The sequence below is a fragment of the Coffea eugenioides genome, chromosome 10, assembly GCF_003713205.1.
Source record: "Coffea eugenioides isolate CCC68of chromosome 10, Ceug_1.0, whole genome shotgun sequence".
Classification (NCBI taxonomy): domain Eukaryota; kingdom Viridiplantae; phylum Streptophyta; class Magnoliopsida; order Gentianales; family Rubiaceae; genus Coffea; species Coffea eugenioides.
Window position 1 is genome coordinate 10,192,763 of NC_040044.1, and position 12,892 is coordinate 10,205,654.

General features: G+C 33.7%; 1 protein-coding gene across 1 annotated transcript; it reads right to left on the reverse strand.

The window, feature by feature from the left end:
- Positions 1–6,643: 6,643 nt before the first annotated feature.
- LOC113749691 (beta-amyrin 28-monooxygenase-like) lies at positions 6,644–8,781 on the reverse strand. The gene is made up of 3 exons (XM_027293518.1): positions 7,768–8,781; positions 7,290–7,477; positions 6,644–7,064 (listed from the first exon to the last, which is right to left on the reverse strand). The coding sequence occupies exons 1-3, from the start codon at positions 8,711–8,713 to the stop codon at positions 6,762–6,764; spliced, it is 1,437 nt and encodes a 478-aa protein (XP_027149319.1). The 5' UTR covers positions 8,714–8,781; the 3' UTR covers positions 6,644–6,761.
- Between the last annotated feature and the right edge of the window lie 4,111 nt (positions 8,782–12,892).

Sequence of the window (12,892 nt, forward strand, 5' to 3'; positions counted from 1 at the left end):
AGACATGGATGGCAAAAATCCTCCAAACAGAGCATGCCTCAACAAAAGCCATTAATATTATCCTTTACCTTTTCCTCGCTACTACATTCACTTGGTATTAGATTTACGTCATGGAATGCACTGGAATTCAAAACAAGATTTGCCATAAATCATTTTTTTTTCTAAATTTTCCTAGCAAAGCGGAATTAAAGAAGCGGCGAGGGTAGAGTGGCATACGAGTCTAGCCGATCACCAGCAGCAGCTCGAGTCAAAATTTGACTCGAGTTTAGTTAACATCGAAATCGAGTTGATCAAGTCGAGCTCGAATTCGAACTCGAGCCTAAAGATATTATTTTTAATAGTGAAATTACATATATATATATATTCATAATATTTTATTATTTGCTAAGAAAAATTCCTATTTTATTAATGTTTTAAAAAATAAAATAATTAATTTTTATATTTTTAATCTCGAACTCGAGCTCAATTCGGTTTGAATTTGAAGTCGATTTCGAATTTGAACTTTACATTGTGAGTTCGTTGGGTATGAGTGATAAAATTTAGTTGAGATTCGGCTCGATTAGGTAAAACTTCGATTCGATTGATCTCGTCATCTCGTTTGCGGTCCTTGATGAGGGGAAGGGAAGGAAAAAGAAGGGAAAGAACTCTGCCGAAAGCTCTTTTTCCTAACAAGGGCTCCCACGGCCCTATTCTTTGACGACCCAAAGATCTTATATGCTAAACGCGAATGCCTCCTGGAGTCATCAGTGTTTTGAAAACCGGACCGGACCGGCCGGTTCGACCGGTTGAACCGCGAACCGGCCATGGCTCCGGTCCGGTTCAATGCCAAGTTTGACTTTGTCAAGAAACCGGTCAAAAACCGGTCGGACCGCCAAACCGCTGAACCGGATGTGAACCGGTTATTTCCGGTTTTTGAGTTTTCCTTTTTTTTTTTTTTTTTTTTTTTTTTGCAAAATGTAGTTACCAAGATTCGAACTCAAGACCTTTGTAATAGAAGACCAATGTAGTAACCGTTGCACTATCACATCTTATTAGTTTGTTTTGATAACTTATTTATATAAAACAAACACTCATATTTCTTTTGTTCCATTTTTTTTACAAAATATCATCCTTTCATGACTCTTTCTTTTTAATCTTCAATACACACACACACACACTCTCTCTCTATCATCTTTTCTTTTGCCACTCATTTTTAATCAAACCTCTTTATTTTTAATTTATTGATGTTTTCTTCCATATTTTAATTTTGTTTTTGTCCATTAAATTTAAAAAAGTTAAAAAAGAATTATTTTTCTTTAACCCAATTTATTTAATACCACAACCACTCACTTTTATCTCATTTTTTGTTTCTTATCAAATTTGCATTTCTATTTTCAATTCTCTTGATTTTCTTCGAACTCCAGACTTCCTTTTTTAAATTGTAAATTTAAATTCCAAAATGTAAATTAAAATTTAAGTTCACAATGTCTAAATTCTCATAGACGTGAATTTTGTATAATTTCAAATATTGTGATTTTTGGATTATATTTAAGATTTTTTTGGTAGATATAATTGAAATTGAGATGAAATTTATTTGTTTTAACGTATAATTTAAAAAACTTATTTTTAAAAATCCAAGTTATTCAAAAATAGTAAACTTTTCATCATATAAAGTATTAAATTATCCATTACATGTCTTATTTTGTGCACATATATATTTATATAAATTATTTTTTAAAAAATTCATTGAACCGAGGTTGAACCGGTCCGACCGGTTGAACCTCGACCCTTTCACTTCACCGGTTCGATTAACGGTCCGGTTTTTAAAACATTGGGAGTCATGAGTGCTTGGTCTTGGAGCCCTTTCTCCTCTCTTTGGCATGCATGATGCACCCCACAAATAGAAGGCGAGCATTTAAGCTAACGATGATTCTACCAGTGCCAGGAAGACTCTGGCTTTCCAGGACCATGCCATCCCTCGGTATGCTAGTAAAGGAAACGTACCTGCCCTGTTCCCTGCCTATTAAGATTCTTTTTTTTTTTTTTTTTTTGTCAACACAGGGGTGTCCGGGTCAAGACCCGAAGGCGGCCCGACTAATCCCCTTTGCTATTAAGATTCACTGCGGTCAAATTTCCATATACCGGACTAACTTGACCCTTTGCTAGATGATACACTAACTTTGGCTAGAAAATGACACCAGATTTCCACATTCTACATTTCCACGTTTCAGTGTATGAACGTTTGATCAGTAATCAAAGAAGACAGCAAATTAAAGGAAGTTTGTCCGCGACTAGTATCACTTATCAGCCTCTCACATCTCTATCAATCAACATAAAAGATCAACTTGTTTCCTGGGTCAGAATAAATATGCATATTGTTCAAAAATAGCGATATCTAGACATTGGTTAAGATCGTCAAAATTGACTCACGAAGTGCTTAATGATCCCTCATTTCGGTTTTTTCTTTTTATTTTAATTTTTTTCGGCGTAGAAATTAACGTAATAAATTATCTCTATCTTGGGAAAAAAAGGGATTTTTTCTTTTGAGGCTAGGCTAAAATTCCTGATGTGGATATCACATTATTGCATGTCTTAACAATTCATGAAGAAAGTTAAAAAGGAAAGCTGGTAACATGTTGAAATAGTAATGAACCTACTTTTGTTGACTATTCTTAGGAGTGTACATTTGAGATTATCACTGTAGTTGAATAATATATCGATTCGAACTTCAATGAGAATAGCTTGAAAGTTCCATATATTGTTATTGTGTCTATGTGTCACACTAACTTTGTCCTGGTTTTAACCATACTTTACTACCAAAAGTGAAAGTCGTTTGGATTACACTTTTTTGGGAATTTTTTTTAAAAAAAATCATACTATGACACGTTTTTGAAATATAATGTATGTGAAATAAAATGGTGGTTGAAAATTCTATTAAGGGAGTATTCTAGAAAAAATCCTCAAAATTTTTAGACGAAAACCTTAATCCAAAACAAGGATTCTTCTAAGACCGGACCCCATAATTGACAATTAGTCTAATCCTATTTCAGTGTAACCATTATGTGGCATTTTAATTGATTATGCTCTAAACTCTCTTTATAAAAGTACCACTTCCAAAAAATAATAATCTGTTTTAAGAATTAAACCAAAAGCAGATTAGGTCACAAATAAAACTTAGAACTAGTCCAAGGCTGCAAGTGATTTGATGATTAGCTTGTTGAATGATTCAAAGTATCACTCAGCGGGAATGAATTATGAAGCCTCAAAGGAATTGGGCAGGGACTATTGTCTTGAGAAAATGAGGACTTTTACAGCTGAATCATTACAAATACAAGCACAAAAGTTTATTACTCATTATTACAAATACAAATATAGCTGAATCATCCCAAAAACCGTCACATGTTAAATTTTAGGATTAATCGTATATATACTATCAGTGTATACACAATCATCATTAGATATATGACACATGTGCAAAATTGAAATTTAAAATTCAAAATTTGCTCATGTGTTATCCATCCAACTGTAATAGTGTATAAACTGACAGTGTATATAAAATTTATTCTAAAAACTGTCACATGTTAAATTTTAGGGTAAAGTGCACCTGAAGTAACTAAAGCTTTTCGAAATTTTTATTCCTCCCCTTAAATTATTTTTCATACCAAACAGTCTATTGAACTTCTAAAAGTGTTTCGTCCAAACCATTTGTTAGATATATGGAGTCATGCCACATGAAAGGCATGCCCATTTTAGAAGGTATTATTTTTGGCATTTCGCACAAAACCATCAACCCCAAATCAATCAAGAGCTCATCTCCCACCAACAAAGATTAGAAGCAAGTTTTTGCTCCCACAAAAAAAGTTAGAAGATTGAAAGATGCCAAGAAGACTGCTAGTAGATGTTTGAATTGTCGAAGTGGATTGACTTGCACACTGAAAACTTTCGAGACACCTTGGAGTCTCAGGAGAAGGTATGCTATTTTTGGCTTTGATGAGGTTAGAGGATAGATAAAGTCAATTTACATGGTTGGAGAATTAAGTATTCATCTACAATTGTTGAATTCTTTAGCAATCCTGTTGAGAAATTCTATCCAAGTTCTTTGTTTGTTTCATTTTGAAGATCTTTAGCTGTGAATCGATTAGGGATTTCTGTGGATTTATGTGACAATTGGGTGAATATATGGATTGGGGGTTTTTTTTTTATTATTAACAAATGGGCTAAGTAATCAATTCAGGGCTGAGGAGTTCTGCGCAAAATGTTCAAAATTTTTCTTCAGGATAGGTGTTCATCTCAGAACTGAAGGTTCTGAGAATTGGCTAGAGGAAAGAATTGGCCAGAACTGAAGGTTCATATCCCCCACGAGCAGCTTCTGTCATCGTTGATGTCAAGGAAAACTAAAGACATTAGACTGGCAACTATGATAGATGACATCGCCAACTTAGGCTCTTTGTTTCAAAAATGCTCATTTTGTTTAGATATAGCAAATGACAATATAAGTAAATCTGTGAGTACTTATGCTGTAGGCATTTGTGTTGATGAGGAATGGAACAATCCTCAAGGTGTCTAACACCTTTGTAAAGTTTCTTGGAGCCGTTGCTCTACAAGTATATACTTATGTTTTGATCAATATATTCCTATCGTTTCAGAAAAAAAAAAATAGGTGTTCATCTCAGGGACTCATTCTACAGATTTAACAGAATAGTCTAAGTGAAGCACTTTTTGGAGTTTAATGGACTATTATTTAACATGAAAAATAGTTTAATAAATGATTTAGTAAAAAAATTTGGAAAATGTAGTCATGACCTTCAATCCACTTTGTCCTAATTTGGATGGAGAATTTATCACTTGTCCCTACATGTGATCAATACTAGGAGAGGACAAAATGAGACAAATATATATATATATATATATATATATATTTTTTGGGCCGAAGTGAGACCATCCACTAATTATTAGGTGGTGATTTAGTTTAATTAACCAATTTCCAATCTACAACAAGGTAACGGCGAAATATATCTACCATGTCCCCGTTAATCGTACGCTCCAAACCTGCACAATCTCCCGCCTAGTGCGTGAAAAATGCAACTAGTCTACCACAGTGAAGATTTTTCCATACGAGCCAATATATAAAGATACATATATATGAGTAAATCTTATATATATATTAACAGTGTATATATGATCACAATTAGATATACAATATATATGTAAAATTTGAATTTTAAATTCAAATTCGAATTTATGTATCATGTATTCAATGATAAAAGTTTATATGTTAACAGTATATAAAAGATTAATCATATATATATATATATATAACATCTTTTAAATTTTAAACTTTTCATTCGGTATATATATATTTTTCATTAAGACCCGCTTACATAAAAGTATTTTTACATTACTGTTACTCTAGGAGAATTTAATACTTACTTTACCCATATTTCTAATGATTGCAGTCTTCTGCTTGAATACATATAGTTGTTAGCGTAGAAAAAGGGCATTTTGTTTTTCTAATTTTATTTTGATAAAATGATATCCTGGTTGTTCCGTTGAAGGAAGAACCTTGAAACACTAGGCTTCGTAGCATTGACTGGCTGCTGTTTTTGTCATCTTTTGGGTCTGCGTCAATCATATTGACTTGCATTAAGAAAAATGAAAATGTTAATCACACTTCACTTTTATTAATCGCACACACTCACCATTTATTTACTATATAGTCTAATAAATCAAAATCATAGGATAAAAATGACTGTAAAAATATGATTAATAAAAAGGAAACTGCAACTAATATTTCTTCAAAAAAAAAAAAAAAGATTTAGTGTTCAAGGATATATGTAAGTACAGGAGATAATTTGTGTTTCAGATCACATGATTTTTTTTAAAAAAATTTTAGCGTATGTCCCCAAAGAAACACTTTTTATTTAGATGAGTTAATTTCATTTTCTACTTAATATCCTTAATTAACTAATACTTTGGTCCTAAACTATCAAATGCAGTATTATGCTAATTTCTAAGGTGAAAAGACAATATATAGCCTTGCTAATTTGTGTCTTCAGTGAAATTATATTATTATAAAAACAAAAAGCCAAATTTGCAATTAAATGTGTAGACACCAATTTTTTAATTTTTAATTTATTTTTGTTTTTATTTCTTAATATTTTGTTAAAATATTTATTTGCATATTAGTTATTTATCTTCATATATACTAATGTGAATTTTTCTTATTTTGAAAAAAAAGAAAGAAAAATTCTAACAATTTTTATCAACCCCACACACACCTTAATCATTTTTTTTCAACAAATGGCTCCAGTTAAAGTGGTGTATTTTCACACAGGATCCTCAGTGCCACTTTTTCAGTGGCAATTCAGTGTCACTTCTATATTTATACTAAGTGTCCTGTTTATTTAATTTGTCATGTGCTGTTTATTTAAATTTCTTCTACCATCACGTGATAAGTGGGATTGGCACTGGATTTGGCACCGAATAGTGGCACAGAAGATCCCAACTGGTGTATTTTGCTTATTTGTCTTATACTTCAGCAAGACCAACCAAATTATATTAATATCCACTTACTTTGCTAGGAACAAAAAGTTTTCGTTACTACAGTATAGCAATTGATTGCTCTGGGGAAAATGCTAGTAAAGAATAGTACAAGATCGCAAAATATTGCAATTGAGTCTCTTATTGTAAGTCTCAAAAAAAAAAAAACACCCTAAACTAGAACAAATTCTCATCCCAAAAATCAGAAAATATAGAATACCAATTACTTAAATGCATAAAATTCAGGCATTGCGGCGGCGTTGGAGTCGAACAGGGAGACCATTGACAGGAGTAGGAGATGCCAGGTTTATGATCTTCTCATCAGGAATTAGCCTCTCCATCTTGAATCTTGTCACCACATTATACATGAACACTAGGATCTCCAGCCGTGCATATTCTTTTCCAGGACACATCTTAGGTCCTCCTCCAAAGGGAATGAAAGTGAATGGTGCTGGTCCACTTCCTTCAAATCTTGAAGGATCAAATACGTCTGGATTTGCAAAGTGTTTGGGATTTCGATGTGTCGAATACACACTCCAAAATGTCTGCAAAAGATTTTCAGGTCAAGAAAATTGATTAGTAAAGTTAGTATTACTAAGTAAATAAATATGTATCAAAATTCTCTCAAAGATTACAATAATGAAATCTATAATTTGATTTTCGAGTCCTCCCTTCTCCTCCGTTTCTGTTTTAAGTTTCACAATCTCTTTCACACCAAAATAACAATCTTTTTTTTTTTTTTTGGTTCAATCAATGTAATCATATCGTACCTTCCACCCTTTTGGAATGGTGAAACCAGCATAGTCAAAATCCGTTTTTGCCTCTCTAAAGGATCCTTGAGCTGGCGGAGTTAGCCTTAATGATTCACGCCCTACATTCCATGAGTAGGTCATCTTCTGGATATCCTCCCAACTCAAGAGGTCGTCTGGACCTTTGGACTCTGCAATCTCCATGATTTCTGTAACAAGCACAAATTCACTTCGTTTGAGCCTATTAGTTGTCTATTTTTTAGTCTATACTGTCAGCCAAGAGTGAAGAAATTTCCACGTCAATGTGCAAAATGACAAATTTCTTGTTTTCTTGTTTTTAAAGGAAAGCTTTCGCGAGGAAGTCACTATCAAAGAATGTTAGTCATCACTTAACAGAGAATATTAGTCACGAACTACCACAGTCAAACGAAAAACATTAAACAAGGGCTGCTTAACTAGCTATAGACGTAAAAACCTTGGTACTGCACGATTAATTTACCTTGGTAAACCTTCTCATAGATGTGTGGAAGCTCCGAGAGATATTTCAGCACAAAGGTGACCGCGCAACTTGTTGTGTCAAAGCTGGCAACCAAAAGACCAACGATGTTATTGCAGATCTCCATTTCGTTCATTAACTTGCCACCTTCATCCTTGACAAGAATCATGCGAGATAACAGGTCTCTTCCTGCAGAGGACTCGTCTTCCATTAGCTCTTTCTTCCTATTTGTAACGATCTTCAGCAGCTCTTCACGTACTTTGTTCCCTCCTTTAATAGCACCGTTGTAAGCTGTTCCGGGAAAGTCAAGTGGGATGGAGAATAACCCGTTCATCACGCGGGCAAATGGATCAGACAATCTCTTAACGTGCTCAGGATCTTCAATGTTCAAGAACAATCTGCATGCCAGTGCAAAAGTGTACTTCTTGGCTAGATGGTAAACCTTGACTTCTTCGAAAGGAGCCCATTCGGCATCCAGATGTTTACGGGCCATGGCGTCCATGACCGGGATGTACTTCTTTAGAGCTTCAGGTTTGAGGATTTCATGCAAAAAGCTGTGCTGAAGGGCGCCTACTTCTTTCAATGGTGCGTCCACATAAGAGGGGAAGAGCAAAGCTTTCCTCATTGATCGTGGCAACCATGAAGTAACAGCCTTGTCTTCGTTGGAGAACAAGAATTTGTTCCCAGCAGGGCCGCAGAATACGGAAACTTTCTCCCCCATGAAGGAGGTTTTGAAAACTTGGGACGAGTATTTGCTCATTCTCTCCTCGATAAATTTCCGAGGGCCTCCGCGGGCAAAGTCTACATTTTCCCCAAGAACTGGCCATCCTATATTCCCTGGAGGCAGTTTGCTTTTGTTGAACTTTGGTTTTCTTGTCAACAAGTAAAGATAAAGAGGAACCAACAGGGCTAAAATGGTGTAAAGGGAATAGAGCAAAAAATCCTCCATTTTTGTTCTCAACACTTGCTAAGAAAGATGGAGGAGTTTACGACTAGAGCAAGTAGAACTGTACTAGCCAAAAGTTCGATGATTTGTGAGTTAAAACGCTGGTAAGGAGATTATATATAGAGGGCAGAGTTGCTTGGGGGACTCAGTCTAACTTTTCTTTGGTAAGACTTTCAAATGAAGAAGATGTCAAATGAGGGAAAGAGAAGAAGAAGTCATCCCTAAACGCTGTTTGATTGAATTAACGGGGAATGGACGGTAATAAAGGATTTTGTTGCTTGTAGAGGGAAAAATCTTTGGTATCATTGGATTTCGGGCTTTTAAGGCTAATCAAGACAATGAATGAATCTTACGTTTACATTTAGATTTGATCAACCTCTATCACAAATTCTGATTTAGGAAAAAAGATTTTTATATTCATGTGAATTCCATATGAAGGAAACTATTATGGGTTTTTCTTCCATTACATATACCACTAAGAATGAGCTAAAATTTCTTATCGCAAATATTTTTTCTGATGGCAATTAGATCAGAGTGCACTATGTCATTTGCACTAAAACATTCAATTGACACTAGTTTGCTTGGGTCTCGCGCGACGCGCGAGGGTGCTCGGATTCAATTTCTTTTTTGAGTCTGTTTTTGGATAATATTTACATATATTTAAACTGATTCATGAAGGATATTTACATGTGGCCTTCATTAAGCCGTATTGGAAGGCTATCAAAAGTTACAAGGCTCGTTTGCCCTCAAAAAAGGGGTGTCCTAAGGTAGTATATTTATAGGGCTCATCTAATCAGCAAGGAAAGAACAAAACTCCACCGCAGGTGTTTAACTACAGTAGTAGGTTGGAACCTGAACCATGTGATAATACAGTAGTAGTTGTCTGAATGACTTCGATGGAGCCGAAAGACCCTAAAGCCAAGTCTACTTCTGGTGACTAATTACTTCATCAAGAGTGAAAGTGGGATCCAAGGGTACAATAGTCATAAAAAATTCACCAAGAAATTGCAGCCACAAATGTGTGCAACGGTGGCAACTAGGGTTGCAAACGAGTCGAGCCGAGTCGAGCTTTGAGCAAATCGAGCCGAGCCTCGACTAAATTTTACCAAGCTCGAGCTCGAGCTCGAGCTCGACGAGCCGGCAAATTTCGAGCTCGAGCTCGACTCGAATCAAGTCGAGCCGAGCTCGAGCTCGAAAAAAAATAAAAAATAATTATTTTATTTTTAAAAAAATAAATAAAATAATATTTTTTTAATAAATAATAAAATATTAAGGATATATACGTAATTTTACTATGAAAATAAAAAATAAAAAAAAATATATAATATACGTAATTTTATTATTAAATAAAAATAAAAATAAAAATAAAATATATATATACCCAAACTCGTGAGCCGGCTCGCGAGCTAACGAGCTTAATATTTTGAGCTCGAGCTCGATTAATATCGAGCTCGACTCGAGCCGCTCGCGAGCGGCTCGATTCGTTTGCAGCCCTAGTGGCAACCCATGAACATAAAAATATGTGGAAATGACGAAAGAATCCACACAGTAAAGGTGTTAATGAGGTAACAAAATCACTGTTCGTCCAACCCATTCACACACTTATATTGTTAGGATAATATGTAATTAAACTTTAAAGTGGTTCGAGTTTTTCTTTTTTTAAAAAAAAAAAATTAAATCTAAGAGTTTTTTTCAAATCTGGACATCGGATCTGACATTTTTTCAATCATTTAATCAGATTTCAACATCAACTTTGAATTTGAACTAGTTGGATAATAAATATGATAGTATTGATATAGGTAAATATTCATCAAGATGTTCCTAATTTATCTGATCTGTTAGAATTTTACCTTGTAACCTTTGTTATTTTCTAAATTAGTTAAATTTAATGATTTTTTTTCAAATTAATTGTATCTATAGTATGTTTGAGTATTTTCTCCCACTAAGATAAATTTCATAAAATAAAATCTTATCTTTCATAATAAGAAAATGTAAGTAAACTCTGAACCGGACGCAAAGAAAATGTCTTCCAGATTCATGGGGGCCCCTCCGCCACTTTCAGGTCCGTCTACCAAAATGGAATTCCTTCCATCCACCACTTTCTTCCTTTAACGATTTTGAAGACTAGGGAGCATCATTCACGCAAGGCCCTTGAAACTTTTGTCTTCGAACGATTTACAAATCAAATGGTGCAATTCATCGCTGCTTTGTCTATTTATTTGTTTATTGAATAAGTGACAGCCCTCCACTGTTTAACAAAAATAAAGAAAAGAAAGCTGCATTAATTGTAAACTTCTGAATTGTCTCGAGTATTTTTTTCATTCTACTAATTCATCCATCCTATAGAAAATGGGACATGGACGGCCATCAGAAATGACTGTCCCTGAATGGTTCATGGCCATGATTGCCTATATATATATATATATTAATTTTGTATATACTGATAGTGTATATACTTTTACCCTTAGATGTATGTCACTTAATTTAAATTTAAATTTGAATATCATTCTTTATATATGTAGCGTGTATTCAATGATAAACTCTAAATATACTAGTGTGCAAGGCACACACTAATTAGTGTGCGACGCACATGCTATTGTATGTGCAGTAAATAAGAAAATTATTTGTGAAATTTTTTATTATATTTATTGAAATCATTTTGAGTTCATTAGATTGTGACTTTGACAAGTAATTTATTATGGGTGTTATGATGAGTAGAAAATGGTTTTCAGCAATTGGTAGCAGTTATCGTCCAAATTAATTGTGGATTTACAAAAGATGTAGCGGTAGTTATCATCTTAATGGTGATTGTGAAAGATTGTCTGATCTTATCATGAAGGGGCAATTTTGGTAAAACAAAATATGACAACAAAAGTTTACACCAAACCAAACCCTCGATCCTACTTTATTATAGTAGAGAATGGTGATTGTGCAAAATTGTTTGATCTTATCATGAAGGAGTAAAATTTGGTAAAACAAAATATGACAATAAAAGTTCACACCAAACTAAACCCTTGCTCTTGCTTTGTTATAATAGAGATATATGTGTATACGTGTGTATGTATGTATATATATATATATAAACTTCATATCACTACATATACATTGAGTGTTTTTGGATATAAAATTATTTAAAATAATTACTGTAACACTTTTTTTGTGACGTAATGTATGTGAGATAAAAAAAATGATTAGGAAGATAAAAAATTCATTGAAAAATGTATTTATGATACAAGCAAAATAATATTTAAAGAAATGGCTATCCAAACACACCCAATTATTTTTAACATCATGTGTGGGATTTACAAAAATTTGTTCTATATTTACTTTCTGCTCAAAGTGAGTTACAACTTGAAGAAAAATTGAGTATACATCCTCTGGGATTGGATAAAACCGGCACAAACCATCGACCCCAAATTCAATCATATAAGTACTACCTTGTAATTTTTTTTATCGTAACGGTAGAATTCCTATAACCTACTCTAGGAGGACGAGGAGGGGGACTCGATGTGAGTAGAGACTCCATTGAAGATGGTCCTGGAAGGGCGGACCTACGCTTATGGCGGTGTATTCTTACGTCCATTATATACTAAAAATATTTTACTCTTACATAAACCTTAAGACTCCTTTTTCTTTTCTTAATGTGGATGTCTACTCTTTATAAATTACGATGTACTTGTCGGTTTAGTCTAGTTAAATAAAGAGAGAAAAATACTAAAATAATGAGTCTTTGATTACAAATTAGATTTAAAAAAAAAACACACTGGCTGATTGAAATTGCTATAAGCCTGTAAGTTATATTGTCTTCGTCAGAACGTCACTATTATCCGAAGTTCCAATTTTTTTTTATTTCCCATTGTACTAAAATATTTTTTGATAAAAGCTTACGAGTCGTAATGCATGTATTAGTTCATGAAAACATGTAGAAATACTTCATAATCAATAACGAGCGAAGTGGTGTACATAATGGAACGGCAATCTAGATTGCAACCTACAAGTTTTCGATGGGTATCTTACTCATTCTGATTAAAAGAAGCTGCTTGGTTCAAATTGTACAATCACTTGACTATCGGTATAACAGGATGGTCAATGATAATGGATTTTAATAAAAACCAATAATGTGTTTGTTAACGTAGAATGAATTTTACAATTTATTAATTTTCTTTTTTCTTTTCTTTTTTC

Coding starts and splice junctions, on each gene's coding strand:
- LOC113749691 (XM_027293518.1), bottom strand. CDS start 8,713: ATGGAGGATTTTTTGCTCTATTCCCTTTACACCATTTTAGCCCTGTTG. Junction 7,478..7,767: donor CTATGAGAAGGTTTACCAAG/GTAAATTAATCG, acceptor TGCTTGTTACAG/AAATCATGGAGATTGCAGAG. Junction 7,065..7,289: donor CCATTCCAAAAGGGTGGAAG/GTACGATATGAT, acceptor AATCTTTTGCAG/ACATTTTGGAGTGTGTATTC.